At 47.7% G+C, this 20,376-nt stretch overlaps 1 protein-coding gene across 1 annotated transcript in view; it reads left to right on the top strand.

Moving 5' to 3' along the window:
* The window catches only part of FRMD4B (FERM domain containing 4B), a 57,469-nt gene that overhangs the window by 12,207 nt on the left and 24,886 nt on the right, over positions 1-20,376 (top strand). Inside the window, exons 5-8 of the mRNA XM_032194158.1 lie at positions 4,820-4,876; positions 5,911-5,933; positions 18,886-18,969; positions 20,114-20,179. Of these exons, the coding sequence (XP_032050049.1) occupies positions 4,820-4,876; positions 5,911-5,933; positions 18,886-18,969; positions 20,114-20,179 (230 nt within the window). The remainder of the gene's footprint in view (positions 1-4,819; positions 4,877-5,910; positions 5,934-18,885; positions 18,970-20,113; positions 20,180-20,376) is intronic.

Raw genomic sequence — 20,376 nt, 5'->3', positions numbered from 1 at the left:
CCTGGCAGTGTCGCTCTCAGGTCGGAGGTTGTTTGCTCACTGCCTTGTGCCTTCTCGGTGTAATTGCTGCTCAGAGCGAGTTGCTGAGCTTGCCTGACCTACTTCCTCCAGGGCTGCTCTCGTTTTGTGGTGTAACAGGTTGAGTGTGGCCCAGCAGAGGCCACCTTGCTGCCATCTCTGCTCCCATGGAAGCCTTGAGCTCAGGAAAGACACGAAGCTTTTAGCTCTGCGGGGACCTGACCTTGCACCTTTGGGTGCTCGGGACACATCTGTGGGCACCGGGGCCCTGGTGGGAAGCTGCTGCTGCAGTGCTGGGTGAGGGCATGGGAGCTGGCGTGGCTTTGTTCACTTGTTCTGGGTCCACACCCAGCTAATTGCCATCCGCAATTTGACAACGTTCTTGGAGACGTTTGGTTCCTTCCTTTTCCCTCTAATTGCACCCTTTCAGCTTTTTTTTTAATCACCTCTCAGAAATCACAGGTAATTATATTCAATATTGTAGCTGTCTCGAGGCTATTCAGGCATAGTGTGGATTTTGGGGGGTATCTTGGCTTAATACAACTTTTTAAGAGGTTGGCTTGAGGGAAGAGGTTCTTGAATAACTCAATTCTCAAATCTTCACGTGAAATGTTGTCAGAGGGCACGTAACCTCCAGAAATTAAAGACTGAAGAAACCATCAATTTTCATTTCTTGCTCTGGCTCTCAGGAGTTAAAGATGACAGCTCCTGTGTTGCTTTAAAAAAATATCCTTTAAACAGCCTAAAGACTTGCTTAGCACAGTTAGTGCTCGTCTGGCTATCGTCATTGTTCTGCGTTTTCATCGGGCTTTCAGACGGGTATCTCTGACAGTTCCCGTGTTGATGCTGTGTCTAATGAGGGCTCGCTGCTCTATTCATCACCAAGCCTTGTGATTTTATCACATTCATGAGCCCGTTTCAGTGCAGGCAAAGACTTGAGCTCCTGTCTGAACCAGGGGCTGAACTCTGCCTGTGGACACTGAAGGCAAGAGTTGTTTTTTTTACTAGCTGTGGAGATATTGCTGGATTCCTGCTGCACGCTCACTGGGCTGGGCATCTGCTCCAACCTTTTATTATTCCGACGTCTGTCAGGGTGACAAAGCCACCCCAATCCACTGGACCAAACGCACTGTTTAGATAAGCCGGTGGCCTTTTGGAGAGCTGCGTGAGGGGGTGAGGCTGTCTCCTGGTTGAAATGATTGGTCCCTGTGCAAACTCTAATTGAAAAATATCAGTTTCGTCCCTTCCCTAGAGCTGCACCCTCTGTTCTGTTCAAACTTATTTACATCTAAAATGCCGAAGACTCAGATTTCATTATCTGAATTGCATCCATCTACTTAACCTCGTGCTAGTGACCTTATTCCCACGTGGGACACATCCAGGAACACCTTCCATCTTCAACACAACCACAGGAGTCTTCGCTGACCTGGCTCCCAGGGCTGCGCCTACTTACCAAAACCTGCGCTGAAATTCCAGGTTTTGCAGGTGAACCTTTTTACAGCCACTCTTCCCCGTTTAGTTTTGAAATTGGAAGTTGCTGTTAAAGCAGGGCTACAACAGAGCCCCCTGTTTGCCAGCCTGGGAGGCTGAAGGATTGTTCCAAAATCACAATATTGTCAGAGAGAGGAGAGAGCCCTGGTCCTGTGTGAGTGATGTGTGTTGCTGTACGGGTCTGTGTCAAGTCAAAGGCTGTCCAAACTCCTTGATAGCCCAGGGCTGGATCCCATTATAGCGATGGCTAATCGGGGAACCAGATGGCAAATAACATTATATTATGATGGAAAATAATCCCAGGCTCTGAGGGAATTGTCCAAGAGACTGTCAGTTGTACAGCATCAGTCTGTTAGATAAAGGCTGCTCTGGGATCCCTTGCTTGAAATCTCTCTGCTCCTCAGCTACTGCGTGCCCTCAGGTCAGTCCCTTCCCCTCCGTGTCCATCTGTCCTTTGATTTTAGCCCCTTGAAAGGTAGGGGTTCTGCTGATTGCTCCTTGGTGTTTTTTCTTTTTGGGGGTACAGTTACTGTATGGCGATACCTGGTGATAATTAGGTTCTGTCCAGCCTGTACAAAAAGGCTTTTTTAGAGCACTTTTAGGTACCAGTGTGGACAAAACCTGGGAATGGCTGTTTGAGAGTGCAGGGGAAAAATAGGTAAAAGTTTTAAGTTCTGGCATCAAGGTGGGGATACTTACACAGAAAGTGGTTTTGGCTGACCTGCTGTGGTTGAGTGTTACGAAGCGTGTGTTTTGTAGCATCAGGTATCCCAGAAAAAGGGGATGGGGAAGGTCCTCCAGTAAAGATGCCTTCAGCGTCTTGTTTAAAACAGGCCAGGCTATGGAGGACTTCCCTACCTGCTCATTCCTAAACCCAGCTTTTAAGCAAGCACCTCTGAAAGTGAGGACGTCGGCTCTGTGAAACCCTCCCGGTGAAAGCAGTGACCGAAACCGCGCCTCCCGAAGGAGGGAGGCCTCTGTTCCTCCTGTTGAAACCCTAAATGAGGTGGTTGGGGAGTTCACTTTCAGTGTCCATGGAAATGCCATAGCAGCCTGGTAAAGTGACCAGAGTTCCCTGCAGCTTGTATTTAGGACCAAGCAAACCAACGCGTAAGAGCAGCTTCGTAATTACCGTGGCTAATTAGTTAATGTTAGGGATAGGCTTTGAAGATGAAAAGCGAAGAGGTGTTCAGTTATTAAGTCTCCAACACCCCTGTAATGCCAGCAGCAGCTCTCGCTGTGGGTCAGCAGGGACTTGCAGCTGAAGTGGCTCACCCAAACGCTGCAGAGTTTTCCTTGGAGCCTGCAACAAAGAGCGGGGGCCCTTTGATGTGAGGATTGCATTTGGCTAGGTAAATCTCTCCCTGAGCTTGTTGTAGCATAAAGGTGATGAGCCCCATGCAGCCGATCCTGCCTCGGGGCAGGGAGATGGTCTTGATGAGCTTTTAAAGTCCCTTCTGGCCCTGTTTTCCCTGATTTTGTGGTCCAGGGAGGGCTTTGCTCAACTGGAGCTTGTTTTTCCTGCTGGGCAATGGCCTTTTCTCAAGTCTGGGTCCCCCACCGCTGGTGCAGAGCATGGTGCAGGGAGGGCTGGTGTCCCGTATCCTCCCCACCACTACTTCCTTCAGAGGCTGTTTGAGCAGATGCAATTGAAGCTAAATTGAAGCTAAAAAGGCGGCTGAGATGTGCATGACAAAGACTAACCTGCTGCAGACCTGGAAGTAACAAAGTGCCTTCATCTTGCACCTACGTGAAGACCGACGGGGCTGCGAACCTTGCCTTTTCTCCCGAGCATCTACATTAAAGAGATCTGAAGGAAAGAAGAATTTGAAGCCTTTTTTTTTTCCCCCTCTCCTACGTTGTGATGTGCCCCTCCTCTTCTAATAAAATGTCTGGGAATGCTTTGGAGGCTACTTCTGCATAGCTCTTGCCACACCTGTTGGGAAGGGGAAATTCCTCGGAGTCTGCCCTCCCGGAGCCGCCCCGGGGAGCGCTGCTGCTGGAATGTTTTATTGACAAAGCTGGCAAAAAACTTCCTTTCCATGAAAATTGAATGATTTGTTTGCTCGCTTTTGAATTTTCTCTCCATGGGCCAGACCTGCAGCTGTAGTTAATTAGCCCAGCTCCAGATGTGACTTATATGTTTAGGGATGTCACTTCCCTGCATCTCCGTGAGTCTGTAGGTCTTCCTGCTGCCCTGGTTTGGGCACTATTTCAGCTTTCGGTCTGCCTTGTCCCTCATTCAGGCAACAAATCCTAGGGGCAGGGCTGTGTGGTGGGGTCTTGGTGGCAGCGGGTAGGCAATCACGTGCGCTACCTTCACTTGCAGAAGGGTAACAAGAAAAAAATCTGAAAATTCAAGGGATGGCTCCTGGGCCAATTTTGTGCTTTACGGGTGGTTTGCAGGGTGCAGTAGGATGGGATAGCTCCGACAAACAGCGCTTGAGTTGCAAGTGTGTTTCCTTTACTCTCCCAGTCCTATTGCTGGTCCCAGATAGAACCAAGAGCAGGATTTCTTCTTGCTAGAGACTGATCTGGAAAGATTGCACTTAAGATTGCAAGCTTAAAAAAAGAAGGAAAAAAAATACATGTGTACTTCTGATGCTTTAGCATTCATCGTTGTGCTTTCAGGCCATGACTGCAAGACTCTGCCTGGTTTTGGAGTGGGGTCAAGAATTGAGCTTTCCAGAGTGGGAGGCTGTAGAGCTCCTCTGAGCATTGCAATAAAACGCATGTACTTGCAGGATTTGGAGGCTGTAAGATCTCCAGACTGTGTGTGGTAAAAGAAAATTAGTTATAATGGCCTCGTGATTAATAAGCAGCGTTTATCTAGCATCATGGGTGTGCGTACCACCATCAAAACAAAGCCGAGGTCTCTGCCTGGGGGAGGTGGTGTGCTTAGAGCCATAAATACCTGCACTACAACCTGCTCTCTTCACGGCCAGTGCTTTAAAATGTGCAGGATCAGGTACCTGGCAGGGCGTGTGCAATAAAACACATTTAGAAAGACAACACGCGATGGCATGAAAAGAGAGAGGGGGAGAGACTGGGGGAGGTGGGAACAGACACCCTGTGTCCCTGTGCGCACAGCAAGTGTTCACGGAAGGGGAGAAACAGTCTCGGGGCGGCGAGAGGGCTGGGACTTGCTCGGAGCCTGGGCTCCCCCCCAGCTGCTGCTGGCAGAAGCGATGCTGCTCGCCCAAACCCTGTGTGACCAAACCCCGGGTGAACTTCCCTCGGCAGGCGGGCGTCCCAGGGGGCGGGCGGTGCGGGGCTCCCAGCGCTCACCTTCTCCTCTCTCCTTGCACAGGGGCAGATCGAGGTCGAGAGCGAGACCGTCTTCAAGTTGGCAGCCCTGATTTTGCAGGTAAGCTCTTCTTGCTCGTGCCTGGAGGCGCACGGTGCCTTTCTCCTATCAGCAACTCTGCAGCGTCGGCATGTGCAGCCCCTTGGCTTGTTAGCTCAGCTGTGTGCTGCCTTTTTTTTTCCTCCACTCTATGAAGACAAAACCACGCGGTGTAGTTCATATTCTCTGTAGTTGAAGAGGGGGAAAAAAATGCTACAAATGTTGGGAGCTGTTTTTCTTTTAGGTTAGGCGAAAAAACGTATATTTGTGGAATTTTAAGTTGGAGGAGTGAAGGAAGGAGGAAAAGTTCATCGGGGAAGTAATTTATTTGTGCAGGTTTCTATCCAATGTATCACTCTTTTAATTTAACTGTATGCTAGAGATCTGGGAAGAAAGAGAAGAGTATGATACTGTAGCTAAAACTTCTGTGATGCCTGTGAATTTTTCTTTCAGAGCACATACTTTATACATCTATTATCTTAAATTATGGTAACTTTTTCTCCCCTTCATCAAGTTGTGTTGTCCTCAGACTTAAACTTTGGTTATTTACCACCTTCTGTGAAATAAATATCTCCTGTTAAAATGTTGGTCGTGTCCTCCCTCCCACACACACACACACTGTCGCTGACAAAATGCTCCCGCAAAGCTGCAGTGCCTTGATCTGCCCGAGCTGCTTCCATCTGAGGCGAGCCCAGTTCCTCCCAAAAGTTTGACCTGCTCGTAAAGCTGACCTTTAGCTGGGTTTGGTCAGCCAGAGAGAGAACGGGATTTCACTTCTCATGCAGTAAAAGAGATGTGGGATTTGGATCGTGAAATTCATCCCCCTTCTAGAAGCAGAATTATTTATGGTGTAGGTGGATAATCTACAGCTGGAAGCGTAAAGGGCCAAGTCCTGTTCCTGAGTGCATGCAGGCAGCCTCTGGGCTCCGCATGAGTGGAGCTGAGGTCGGGATCCAGCCAAAAAGCTGTGGGAGTGGGGCAGTGAACAATGCTGGGAAAACCGAGGAGTTTTGAAGAGATCTTGTTTTAATTCTGTCACTGTTTTTCAATTGTAGGAAGCCAAAGGGGACTATTCCAGGTAATAACATTTTCCTTTCTAACCCTAATGTGCTTGATGGATGTGTTTTTGTTGGTTTGCATTGTGTTTCAAACAATCAGAAATGGGAGGGGGGGGGCGAAGTCCAGCCGGGAGCAGCCGCTGCAGAAAGCAAAATGCACCGCTAGGCTGGACAAAATCTGAGTCTGCAGGGTGAGTAAGTCCTTCTGTGAACACGCTCTGAATCAAACCAATTTTCAGGCCATCCCTCTCCGCTCTCCTCCCCAAATGTGCGTGCCTGAGTGGGACGGGGAGAAAACAGCCTTGCAGCTCGGCTCCAACCCTGCCCGTGCCCCTGCCCACCCGGCAGCAGCGCGTGCAGGGGGCTGTGGAGCTCGCCAGCTGCCCACCGAAGTCAATGAGCTGCTTTCTTCTGCAGCTGCCCTGGGGCCTCCCCCTGTGCCCGCACCTGACCCAACACTTGTGCTGTGGCTGGCGTGTGAGCCGTGTGCTGCGCTTTGGCTGTTTGAAGCTGCGTCCTCCCAGGGTGCTTGCCCTTGGAAATCGCTTTCTGTGGGTTCACCTCCGTGCACTGGTTTGGGTAACCAGCACTGGGGGCTGTAAGGGGAGCTGGGGTCGCACTCGGAGCTGTTGGAGCCCAGGGAAAAGGCCTTCAATTAGAAACAGCTCGCTAAGCAAATAGAAATCCAAAAGGTCAGCTTTGGTTGCGTTAATGTTTTACTACTTGCTGAGTTTCTATAGAGGAGGAGTGATGTGTTTACACTTTTGCTGCCACAGCTCTCCTGCTGCAACAGACGGGTTTTGAGAATGCTCAGCAGAGAGCTACCTGCAAAAACAGGCCGTGAGTCGCACCTGGCTGCCAAAACCTGCAGCAGGGACATCCTCTGCTCATCCTGCCGCGTGTGGTTGTCAACTCAGTGCCAGTTCTTTGGTCCAAGACCCCTTCTCCAAGTGCCGATCCTTCCTCCACTGAAGGACAGGCTTTGTGTGAAGTCCATCACCATCTCCCTCTGCTTTTTGTTGGTGTGCTGTGATGCCTGCAGGGAGGAAAAGATGCCCTTGTGACTAAGAGCAGCTGGCTGGGCTGGCTCTGCAGATGATTTCTGTTCCTATTCATGCTGTAGACCTGCTTTGTGACCCACAGGATATTGCTTATAGCCACAACGTGCTGCCCTTTTCACCAGACAGACTGCTCATCTTGCCTGATTTCACAGTGATTCCCAAAGCTTTGCTTAATTTAGGGACAGAGAACTCACGTTGCCACAGTTCACTTGTCAAGAAGTGACTCATTAAGCTGCAGCCGCTGGTGGCGTGGGCTCTCTTAGCCTGGTACAAGATCTCAAGAAAAGAGGTTAAGGTTAAAACCTACCTTTATAGTTAAAACCTCCCTTCTGTGGTTTGAACTTAACTCTGACTCCTTATCACTTGCAATAAATAGGTTTGTAAGCATTGCTTCACCTGCACAGGAACAGTGTACATGGCTATTTCACATGCCTCAGCTGACAGGTTGGAAGGAGTGTGTCACCTGTGGTTACCTTCAAAAGTATTTAAAGAAAATGGGAGGGAAGAGGTGTGCTACACGACTGATCTCCTTTTCCACGTGCAGCTCTTCCCAGAGTTGCCTCTTGCAGGAGATCATGGCTGTGGCAATTGCTTTCACTGTATTAAAAAAAAGAAAAAAAGTTATGCCTGCGTAGCAAATGAGCACAGCCAGCTGTCCCAGCCCCCGGCAGTGAAGGAATTTGATTTTACATATCACAAGTGGTCATTTGGACCGCTGATGATAAAGCACGAGCTTAATTACCGGCCTATCTAACAAAGATACTGTGTGAGTGCTCTCCCTGGCACACGCACCGCTGGGAGCAGGGACGCGGTGCTGCAGCCTGCCCGCCCCTTGTGCCCTGTGGTTCCTCCGTCTGCGGTGCCTCGCTGCGATGTGCTCCCCGTGCGCTATCATTTGGCAATTCCACTTTGAGTCACTTTCTGGAATGCGGCTCTTGCACCATTTCTGCTTACGTGAGAACAGCCTGGTTAATTTTTTTTTATATGTAGGATTAGTGCTGAATGAACTCCCGTAGATACAGGAATCGCCCCAAGTCCTGGAGCTTAGCGTGCTGGGAGTTAAAAAGGGCCAGTCCAGGCAGCGCTGGTGAGCTCTGCTTGTGTCACACACCTCCTGGGAGCTTTTTGGCAGGCACACATCCCTCATGCTGACTCCGGGTGGGAATACACAGACTGGTACCAGGGTACGAGTGCTTTAAACTCCCACTGCTCTCCAGTAACCCCTTTCCCAACCCGCTGCTCAAATTCTCAGATAAGACCTTGCTGGAAGAGCGCAGTAATCTCCCGAGAGCCACCCCCCATCCTCCTGGGCTGAGTGGGTGAGCACATTCTTTGGAAATCTGTTCATTTTCAGCGAGCAAACCTGACGTGCGGGCACTTGGAGGAAGTAAAAACTTTAGGTTTCCTACACCACGGAGGTGACCCTGGGGAGCCCTCGCAGCCCAGTAGCGCTGCCAGCACGGCCACACGAGGGTCCCTGCGGCTTGGCCCCTGCAGGTGCCATGCAGTGGTGGGTCCCCAGGGTGCTGGGCTGCCCTCCTGGCACCAGGACATGCAGTCTGTCATTCAGAGAGCAACACGAAACACTCAATTCCCACTTGGAAAAGACACCGGTTTGAAGACATCTTGATAAAGCCTTACAGGCTGTTAAGTACAGGCTTCGGAATTACACCCACGGCATGCCCGGTGCAGCTCTGCCCTTTTTGGATCGTTCTGGTTTCTCAAAGGTGGCCTAAAATTACCACGGGCCGCAGGAGGAATTATTAGTGAAGATGGCAACGTGCCGCAGTGGTGCAGCTCGCCGCACGCCCAGTTCCTGTTCCTGTTTACTGGGTTGGTGATCCCGGCCACCATCAGTAGTCACCCATCTGGGTGATGCAGAGCGTGCCGCGGAGGTGCCCCATCTCTCCCGGGTGTGGGGCAGCGTCAGGGCTGAGGCAGGCACAGGTTTCCTTCGAGAGGTTTGTGTCTGGGATGCTGCACATCGATGGCCCTCTGCCTTCCTGATCCATGGCTTGGTGCGCTTTGCTCAGGAGGAGGGATGTGATGCTTGCTCATGTTCGCTGCTCATGCCTGATCTAGGACTCTGAGTTGTCTGTTTCTATTTTGAACCAAATCCTCATCCATCTTCTCCAGCTCCTGTATGAAGAACCCCAAACAAAATGCAAGTCATGAACGTTAGCGTAGTTTTGAAGCTGTGTTCCTTAAATGCAGTCACCTGCTTGCGTGGTTACCAATGGAACAGAAAAAAGCTGCAACCCTGCTTTAAAAAATCTTGAATTTTTAAACTTTCTGCAAAGGTTTTAAAAAGAGAATTTGATTCAAGTTGCAGCTTCTGGCACAGTTGAATTTTATTTTTTTTTTAGAGGGGGGGACAAAGTGTATGTTCTGCTTATGTTAGGATTTATTTTTTTTAATTTTAAAGAGACACAGTCAGAATAATTACAAGACCAGGCTGGAAATTATTCACCGTGTAACTATGCAATACATGCAGTCTTGTCTCCTTGCAAAATAAATGATTTACTTGTACTTAGTTTACAGACTACGCATCTGCCCTCAGAAATGCTGTACAATAGTAGATAGCGTTGTGTTTCTTTGTAGCTGGAGAAAAGAGTTTGTAACTGCCGTGATGACTGATAGTACCAAAAATGCTGTGCTTCCAATGTTGGAGAGTTTATTAAAATCAGATTAGCTGCTTGGACTATATCAAGAAAGTAACTTTTGGAAAAAAATTATCTCTGACTGCTAATCTTGGATCCCATTTTCCACAATAACACTTGTAGGACCGCAAGGCAGCCCCGCTCCCTGCAAGCTGATGAAGTTGCTGGAGGAGGGCTTCCGTTCCCTTTAAATAGCTGACACATTCGGTTTTGATTCTGGCCTGTGGGCTGCAAAGATAACTCCTGACTGGTGTAACATAACACAGACAAAATAATGAATTCCTGATAGCTGACATGTGTGAGACACTGGGGTTTATCATTACGTGGGTGATAAAGGCAGTCTGCAGCAGGAAGAGGTTTGTGTGAAAGATAGAGGAACTGGCTCAGAAGCTCCAAACTTTACAAACTTTGTCAAAGAGCAAAATAAGCGCTGGGTCTAGTCGCAGAAAACTGGCATCAGGAATTTGCTCCTAATTAAGACGAGCACTCACTCTTAGATTTTGGGTAATGTTTGCTTGGGAGTATGATTGCTGGAGGGAGAATCTGTTGATGGAAAGGAACGTGGAAATGGTGATGTGGGCAGTGCTAGGAAATAGCTGCTTTGGAGAAGTCAGAGGGTGTCTGACAGCGAAGCACCTGCTAGCTGCCGCGCTTACCCAAGGACCAGCTTGGCATCAGGAGCAGGACACGCCTGAGAATTGTCGGAGCCAGTTTGTCCAGCCTGTTTTGGGAAATCTCGCCAGGTTCAAATGACCAAACCCCAGGTGTGGCCACAGCCAGGATTTGGGGCAAAGCAGAAGCAGAGATTTGGAGCAGATTCCCCCGTTGTCCCTATTTTCCCATCCTGGGGAGGTCTGGGAGGGATCCATGCAGTGTGGTGGGAGCCCACCTTGCAAGACCACCTCAAGGGGCCATGGTGGTGGTGTTCTCAGCCTGAGCACATCCCGGTGCCTCTGGCAGCCCCAAAGGATTTCCTTCCAAGCAGGGCACGGGCTGTACCGGTGGGTGACATAAACGAGCCGGTAGGATCCACGTTCTTGAAGCTGTCTGGTGCCTGTCATAGACACCAGCTCGGTTTAGTTTTGGATTTTCCTTTTAATGCAATTGCATATTTTAGATGCCTGTGCAGCCGTGTTTACAGAGGCTCTCCCCAGCACAGCCCACTGCTCCCTGGGGGTCGTGTCTGCACAGCTGGGAAATCAGCGCTGAGCGCGCTGGTGCTGTGCTTGCCCCCACTTTGCTCTACGGTTCCTTGTTTGCCGAGTGAGTCACTGTGTTTTGCCTTTCAGCTGCAACTCTACTTTTTTTTTTAAATGCCTTGCTAGGCACTTGCTCATGAACCATTAACTCTGGCTCAGTCGAACCCGGCTCTGTGCGTTCCTGCCCTCGCTGCTGCAGTGAATAACTAATGTGGAACACGACGAGCACAGATTTATTAACTTCGACCCTGTTTGCCGAGGGAGGTGATTATGTATTTCACTTCATTTGGAACATGTAAAGAATGGAGGTGGTAAATAAACACTTTTAGGGAAAGGAAAGTCATGTTTAATACATATTTCATACAGTGGTGATTTCCCTACTTGACAAATGTCAGATACCCACTTTCACAGAGATCTCTCTCTGATTAATTGAATTTTATACCTTCTTGAAAGAAAAGCTGGTTGAACACTAGTAATTTTTCCATAGCCGCGTGCAAGTCTCTTGCTTTTCTTGAGTTCATGTTCAGATTCCTACCCCCAAGTGTATCACGTGGAACGTGTAGTGAAGGAGCCAGGCAAGGAGCCACTGAGCTCCCTAACTCCATCTCCCAAAACACTCAGGCAGTAGTTCTGAGGTGGAAATGTTGTTCTTTCCTGTTTTGTTTTGTTTTGTTTTGTTTTTCTTCCCTTCAGTAAAAAGCTGAAATTCATTGTGTAGACCAGGTGCAATTACAAAAAGTCGTGTTTAAGACACCAATTTTTTGCTAGACTTAACACCAACATTTTGTTTTCTGCTAGTGCTACTTATAAGGTTTAGGGCAGACCAAAGACCAAAGCATGTGTCATCTCTGAAATGCTGTCATTTTAGCGTTGTGGGTTTTTTTAACAGAACAATTTTAAAATAAGAAATCGTAAGGGCTGCTGAGGAATTTATATAGCATGCAGCAGATGAGTTACCCTGAATTAGGTAGAAGCACTGAGTGAAGTGAGCAAAGAATTAAATGGAGAAAGAAAGAGGGTGCTTTGAGTAATTTAATATTTTGATCTCTGGGGATTTGCTGCTATAGCGTAACTCGAATAGTTACACATAATTATGGCAGTTGGGTAAGTAACACATTTCTGTATTTTGTATGCAAGATGTTAGTACAATTTCCAGAGGGGCAGCAAAAGCGGTCATGGTGTTTTGTCATATGTAAGGATCCTTCAGCAGTCTTTTCTTTCAGTTCTTTGTCTTTTCATTTAAGGCACTTTTAGCTCAAAAAGAAGCAGTGCTATGATGGGTACAACCCAGCCACCTAGGGAGGGCTTTTGTGCGTGCTCAGAGGTTCTCCAGTCCTGCACCACAGGCTGCAAGCAGCAGTCTGAGCTCTGGTCTGCCTCCAGACAAAAAAAAAAAAAAAAAGGCAACGAAATCCTCATTTGTTTTTCCTCCCTCGTGGTGTTTGGGATCTAACCAGCAGTGTGTGTTTTGTGCCTACAGGAAATGGGATGACAGCTCTTCAGCATCAGCTCCTTGCTTTTGCAGACTTGCTGGGCCTTTATTGTTACTTGGATGCTTTATTTTTCTTGTGGTTGCGTGTATCTCTGTATCAGCACCCAGAGCTGTGATAACAAGCTTTGAGCTTTGCTGCTGCACTCAGACATGCTAAAAAACCACAACTAATGTGGCTAATCTGACTTTTGTGCGAACAGGAAGAAAGCGTGAGTGTTAGAAATAACAGCGGGTTGTTGCGAGGAGGGGCTTGGGATCCTTCAAGTGTTGTATCAGCTGTGAATGGCCATATTTTGCTCTACAGTGAGTCCCCAGGTGAAGCAGAGCCATTCTGCTTTGTCTGCACTGACCAAGAAGCCCTGCTAACATGCGCTGCAGCTTCATAAAGGAGGCTTTGTGGCACCAGGGCCGTGGGACCATTAGCCATCAGCAGCCGTGGGTGTTTTGTTCAAGCACCAAAGGATTTTGTCTTCAAAATATTAGTACTTCACGCCAAGAGCTGTGGAAGAAGTGAAGGTTTAGGACAGATCTTCTGTGGCCACCCTGTTCCCTGCCTGCAGAAGGGAACATATGAATGGTACCTCACTGGCAGGGGGCTCCAGGAGCATCTCACAATCATTTGTCTGGTTCCCACATCCTCAGAGAGAGAGGTTCATTCATAGAGCTGCTGTAAAAGATGTTGTTTTTTTCTGTGGTGTTCTTGCTACATTTTCCAGAAGCCAATGCATGGAGTCACCAAACCCCTGTGAAATGAGCAGGTGCTGCTGCTGCTTTTTCAGAAAGTCAGGGGAGGCTCAAGAAGCTGAGAAATTAGCCTAAAAGAGCAGGGCTGGAGCTGAAGGTCAGGCACTAAAACTGAGTTTGCAGCACAGCATGGAAAGCCTTGGGCTAGCAGCATGGCCCCAGCATAGATACGCAACAAGCCTGAAACATTTGCTTGGCATTGAAAAGGCCATCTGCACTCTTTATCATGTTCCTTCTCATGTCCAGGCTTTGGAAAGCTCTTAAAAATGCTCCTTCAAATACCTTTCTGAGCAGGCGGTTCTTATCTGCTATTCAAGTGGCAAACTTTTGCCTGCCTGGCGAAGCTTCCCGCTGGCTGGGGGGAGGCTCTGGCTGCCCTGTGCAGATGGGAGCCCCATGTTCATGGCCTTTCCGGGTCCCGGTCTTCCTTCAATGGAAAAAATAACTTTCTTGAGTGTGCCATCAGACCATAAAACTGAAAGGCTGGGAAATGATGGGAAACGTCTGGCATTTGTCACAAAAGAGGATTTGTCAGAGAGTGCATTTCAAAATCCTGCTGCCAAGATCCTGCTGCTCTGACTTACTCAAAAGCTGCTAAATCAATTGTCTCTCCCCTTACTTTCCCCGCTCTGTCTTCCTTCCCTGCCTTTTTTCTCTTGCACTCTTAACCCTGCTCATTTTTTCCCCCTTGCTTTGCTGCTTCCTCCCCACACCTGTTTCGTGTAGTACCTTGGAGGGCAGACCAGCCTCCACGGGAGCGTGCAAGGCAGCCTGCTCGGCCCTTCTGTTTATTTTAAAACCAAACAAAAACCTGCAGGAAATGCACCTGTTGCCGAAGCAGTCCAGCTGCAACGTGACAGCCCGTGTTGCTGCCTGTCAGCTAAGGTCGAAGGGAAGGGGAACGACGTGGAGACCTCGGTGATGCCACCCTCAGTCTGCCCACTGTGGCACCAGGCTGGGTGCAGGCAGCAGCATGGGATGTTCTTGTGCGCTTAGCCTTTAATCATTTATATTACTAGCTCCGAACATCTTGAAGAGAATAAGAAGGAAAAATCTTAATGGAAAATTTCTGACGCATCTGCACAGTGCAGGGTAATGCTGTATTTTTCTTTAGCTGTGGAGCTGCACGTTTCTCCGTCTCGCATGCGATTCTCAGAAGTGGCTGCTGATTGTTGGTGTCAGTGAAACAGCTTTCTGGTTAACTTGTGCGGTTGGTCGGTATTTTCTAAAAACAAGGCCACTCTAAATTCCACTGGTGGTATGCCTGTAGTTCATTACAAGAACAAACCAAATGTAAAGCAGTCACATTCAGAAGGACCCAGGAGAAGCTTTCTAATGATCACACAGAAGTATAAGAGCCAGTATTTATATGAGGACAAGAGGCTTCGAGAACAGAGGAAAATCACTGTACAGTGAACTTGCCCCAGCAATAAATTCCTGCCTACTGGAGTGTTATCAACACGGTTCGGTAGAGGCACACACCTGCCGTCACTTCAGTCAGTTAAAAGTTGTCTGAAGTCCTATTCTTATCGATGTATTAATATTTACAAAGAAGATGCGGGTTAACTTTTTATGATATAGTCCAACATATTGCCTTTGCTGCTGTGGGTGTGTCTATTGCTCTTCACATTTTATGTTAATCTCATTAACCACGTCTTATTACATCTATGTCTGTTGCCTTGAATTACTGCATTAGCAGCAGGCATAAGCTGTTTGTGACAGTGGGCGCAGGGAAAAGCCCGGGCAGCCATTAACAAATGGTCTTAATTAGCACAGTTCTTTAAATCTTTGCCTGGCAGGGAGTGTTGTATCATGCTATTACAAGCTGTGAGGATACACTTTCCGGGAGCATAAATATGTCTCTTTTAATTTTAGTAATGTGCTTTCAGCAGAACATGCCATGGTAGTCTGACTTGGTTCCCCCCTCAGGAACCAAGTTTTCTGGTGGGGTTTTAGACACCTAACGTTTCCCTGGCAGGTCAGGAGGCTGTAGGAAGCACATAGGATCTGTACTGGGTTCCTGCTAAAGATAGTAGTTTGGATGTGGGAACTTCTATTCATAGTACGGTGTGTGGTTAAATATTGCAACTGGTTATTTTAGAGACATTATTTAGGCCCTTCGGTCCCTGTAGAGCTGGCACTGAGCAGAAAATGAAGCATACAATACCCCAAATGAAAGCTAAGGCTCGGTGTGAGGAGGGTCTGGTGTAGATTTGCATGTACATTGCCTACAGCAGTTCAAGTTCTGCTCAGTACCTGCTGGGGAGGAAACTCCCCTTTAGAGGGCGGAATGGAAAGGAAAGGGTCTATCAGCTTGTTTTCTTTCATTCTTCTCCATAGTGGAAAAATACTTGAGAGGAGTGTTCTCTTAGATTCCCCTCCTGGGAAATAAACAAACCTTTTTGCCAAAAATGTTCAGTCCCGTTGACTCTGGGCGGTTTAAAGTTTACGTGTGGGCCTTCTGCCAAGAAGCACCAGTCAAGAAGCCCCCTCTGTAGTTGGGGTCAGACAAAAAGCGAGCGGGGCCCTCTCGGTCCCGTTGGCCTGGGCCTGCTGCGGCTCTGAGGAGAGCGGCCCTGAGCCACGGCCGCGCCGAGCACCACACTTGTCCTCTCGCCTGGGCGGCTGTTTGGGTGGCAGGGCAGCTGGAGCCAGGGCTGTCTGCCCTCTGGTTTCTGCATTGCCTTGTGGTTGTTGTGAAACTAAACAGGAACAGGTAATAATTCAAGCCGTCGCTCCTGCTATCTGCAGTCGTCACCTCTGGGGAATGGCTGGGGCTCAGAGGGCTTGGGAAAGTGATCCCGAGGGTCAAGGGGAGACGTGCTTGGTCTCCTCTCTGCAGATGAAGTGATAATGAACTCTGGTGAAGGAGGGAAGAGGTCCACTTGAGGCTTTTATTATCCACGAAGCTGTGAATCATCCCAAATGCTAATCCTTGGGTGTGCAGTCAGCAGATCTGCGCTGCCGAGTGCCAGCCTGCTCTGAAGGCGTTCAGCGTGCGAGGCGCTGTGCCCTGTTCTCCAGGTCTTTCGCATTTTTCTAGGATTGTTTCATGCTTAATTTCAGGATTATGCAGGAAAAAAAATAAAATTCTCATGTGGCTTCTCAGAGACATTCAGGCCTTATAAGTCCATTTTGATAGGGTGCAGAGCTGCAGATCAACGAGACGTGACTGTGTTTGAACCAGCTACGAGGTCAGGTCCCTTCAGCAAGGCAAGTCCCGAGAGGCAACTTGGCCTCCTAAAAGGAGCGTACTTGCTGCTATTACGAGACGTTGGGTAGATTTGCAGGTTGGCAGGAGAACAGAGAAGCTCCAGCTCCGCTAAAAGTCGTCACAGCTCCCTGGGCTCTGCCTGCGAACGAACTGCCCCAGGGCCTGTGGTTCTGGGTCGGCGCTGGAGGGGTGGGTCCTGCCTCACAGCACGGAAGTGATGGCAGCCCTTTAGTCACCGATGTCCCAATGATGTCCCAACGTGTGGGACATAATGTGGCATTTCCATGCGTGGTAGAACACGGCTGCTGAGGTTGGTGGCGTTTCTGTGGAGAGACGGTGCCTTGGAGGCTGCTGATGCCGTAACGATTGGTGAAGGAGAGCTTGGGACCTCCCGACCGAGCTGCTGTGGTGGCAGCTCAGGCATCACCCGTGTCCCTGCCCTGCAGTGGGGTAGGAGAGAGGGGGCTGCACCCCTGGGGCTCAGCTCTCATCTCCCAGCATCAGCCTCGTCACTGCCTCAGCCCTCACTTGGGCGTTTTGTTGTTCACCGGCAACGAGGCTTCTACATAGGGGGGTCAGGGACCTGCTATTAAACCTCTGATTATGAATCTTTTGTGTTGAGAACCTATATATTTAGAGGAACAACCCTTTTGTGTGGTAAAAATGAACTATTTTGTTATTGCTTCCTTCTGAAACCCTCTCCTACTTCACTGTATTTCCCTGCCAGCCCTGTCTGTTAATGCGGCCATTACAGTTATGAGTCAGGCTTAAAATAGTAGGAAATCTTTATTTTAATAATAAATTATCCTGAGTTTATGATTTGAGTTGGAAGGGAGCTCAGGAGGTTGTCTAGCCCAGCCTGTTGCTCTGAGAAGGGTCAGCTATGTGTTAAGACCAGGTTGCTCAGGGCTTTGTTTTCTTTTTTTTGGTTGTTTTTCATTTTGTTTTGCTTTGTTTAGCTTTAGGATGGTCTTTTTGGTTTGGTTTATTTTCACTCTGGTTTCTGAGACCTCAGGAGGGTGAGATCTGTCTGCATTTTCACGTGGCCCTACAAAGCCCTGGTAACCTGTCTCTGCGCTGCAAACTGGGATGTTTTGCAGCCTTTTGATACCATCAACAAGCTTATAAGGGGTGAATAAAACCTCTTTTTGCTTTTGTGAGTGCTGGTCCTATGAGCACCGAGAGGAGAGATCCTGATTTTCTACCCAGATGTCCCCATTTGTGGCAGCTGGGAGCTGGCCAGCTTGCAAAGAAAAGTGCATATTCTTGGCAGAAGAGCTCCGGCTGCAGAGCTCAGAAACAACAGCTCCTGCGTGCTAATTGACCACCCCCCTTCTTGGCAACTTCATCAAAGGCGCTGAAGAATAAATAGGCTGTTGATTGAACTGTTTCCTGGTCCCCAGAGGTGGTCCCTCTTAGTCAGGGTTGAGGCGCATTGTCAGGGCTGGGGGAAGAAGCTTGGAGAGCAATTAGCCTGCGCTCGCTGGAGGCACAAAAACTTTTAATTTACTGCGCCTTCCATGTGACATCTGCTGTGAGACTGAAGGTGTGAGTGGTTCAGTGCAACCTCCATTGCCTCCTCCACCTGCGGTGGATCATGTGTGGTGTCAGAGCAGGTTTCTGTGCTGATATCTGGTATACGGGTGCACATAAGTCACTTTGAGGGAAGAGGGGCAACGCAGCTCAGATGGGATCTGTAATAGTGGACGCTGATGAAAACAGAGCTCGGGAGCAGGGAAACACCTTCAAGGAAAGCCTGGCTGCAGAAGTCGAGGCAGATGCCGATGAACATGACTGCTGCATTCTTTTCACAGAACAGTCGTGTTCGTGCTTGCTCGCGCTGCTGTGAAGGCATGCAGAAATCCTGCAGAAATGAGGCGTGCAACTTTCAGCTGATTAATTAATAGAGCATATAAGGAGAAAATATTCACCATTTTACTGATGCCTACAAATAGGTTTTAAAATATTCTGCTGTTTGCTGTTGGTTTTGTGACAAATTGCATTCACATATTTCAACAGCCTGTATTTTGTTCGGGGCTGGGCCTAGAGTCCAAAATATTTGAACTTTCTGCAGAATGTGAACTCCAGGAAAACTCCTTCCAGTAAAAATATTTCAAAGTATATGAACTGAAATCCTTTGTTTTGAATCGGATCTGTGTCAAACTCTGAGATTTGACAAATGCCATGCTGCTTCATGGAATTTATTGTCTACTGCAAAGGATTTTAGCTAAAGATAGAGCAAAAATAGCACTGCAAGCCTTGCCTTTGGGCAAAAGCTTTCCTTCTGCAGCTGTTGAGAGCTCAGTCTGTACTTTGCAAACTGAGTGTGTGCAAAATAAATATTGATACCACACTCCCGCCACAGTGGCCTGACTAACTCGATAATCACGTGTCTGTATAATGAGTTACAACATGAGTCTGCACGACACCATGTACATTACTGTCACATGAGAGGGCCTCTAGAGTTACGTTGCTATGACGGCCTGATATGGGGCAATCCACCTTGTTCTTGGGTAGCAAATACAACCCTTTCCTTCCGCTGAAACCGGCAATTTGCATGAATGATTCACCAGCACTGACTCTGTGCCATTTTTGCTTTTAGTGATGAAAACACTAGGAAAGATTTGAAGACGCTGCCTGTCTTCCCTACCAAGACGCTGCAGGAGCATCCATCGCTTGCTTACTGGTGAGCTGTTCAATTCATTTAAAATGGAAATCTTTGTTATGGGTAGTAATGACAAGATCACTTTTAAACAGTTTTGTAAAATGTTTTAAAAGTTTTCAGCCTGTGTTTTAAAAGACTCGGCTAATTGCTTGTGTTCAAGCATTTCCAATTTTAGAAGGTTATAAATTACACAAGATCCGATGCAAATCCCTGACTGAAAGTTCGCTCAAATTAAATTGCTAGATCAAAGTAAGTGGGCACCATGCATTAGAAAGAGATGGAATCTGAATCCCGGCCAAGTCTGTGTTTACAAAGAGCACCTTTTCAACTACTAAACAGCAGAGCCTCTGTGGTAGGCTGACCTTGGCTGGTGCCAGGTGCCCACCCAGCCACTCTCTAACTTCTCAACAGGACGGGGAAGAGATGAGATGGAAAAGCTGGAAACAGAAAGGCAGGTGCAGTTCTGTGGCTTGAATCTACCATAAAGGAATACAACATTTGGGATGAATGAACAATTTTGTTTCCTTGTAATTCATGCCCTTTATTCAAGTTTGACTCCCTCACTTATTTCATTTTTAGGTTTATGATTTTTTCTTTCAGAACAAATACTGTTGGTTTCTCTTTGCATTCAAGTGTCTGACACTTAAATGCACGTTTTATTTCTCACTCCACTAAAAGAAAATGTTACAGTATGTAACAGGAAAAATGTAAAAATGTCACTGCTGACAAATCTATAGTTCTTTGTCTATGAAATGTCAGGTGAAAAGAATACACTAGAATGAAAATGTTTGTTTTAACAACTTCTGCCATACATATGGAGCACTAACCATCCTTTGAAGTTTGGTTTCTTTAGAATGTGAAAATGAATTTATACAATTAGTACTATTATTCTGCAGCAGCATCTGCAGTTGAGCAGGCTGATCTGAAATGATTTGGTAATTAGTCTGGAACGCAGCATGCAGTGGTGGGGATTAGAAGGCAGCTCCACACTGCTTAATGAAAGGTGGGAAAGAAATCAGCAAGAAACAAAATGAAAACTAGTGAGAAGCGTACGGAGGGGCACTTCTCTGCATGCTGAGCAGGCACCCAAATTTCAACAAATGCTATCACATGTGGGAAAAAAAGGCACTGAGCCTCTAAATTGTTTTTTCTGCTTGTTTTGCAGTGAGGATAGAGTAATTGAACATTATACACAAATTAAAGGTCTGACCAGAGGACAAGCCATTGTTCAGTGAGTATGACACTTACCTTGTGAAGATGATCTTTTTACGAACTTTTTTCTGTTTTGTTGAGAAGTGGCAATGCAGGCTCTTTTGGTTATTATTGCTTTCCAACTTTGCCTTTTGTATCTGTCAGAATTATTTTTACTGAGTACTATTTTTAAAGTATTTCAAGCTTTAGATGTCACAGATTTCCACTTAAGGTTGT

Source organism: Aythya fuligula, chromosome 10, assembly GCF_009819795.1.
Source record: "Aythya fuligula isolate bAytFul2 chromosome 10, bAytFul2.pri, whole genome shotgun sequence".
Lineage (NCBI taxonomy): Eukaryota > Metazoa > Chordata > Aves > Anseriformes > Anatidae > Aythya > Aythya fuligula.
This window is presented reverse-complemented; position numbering and strand designations above follow the sequence as displayed.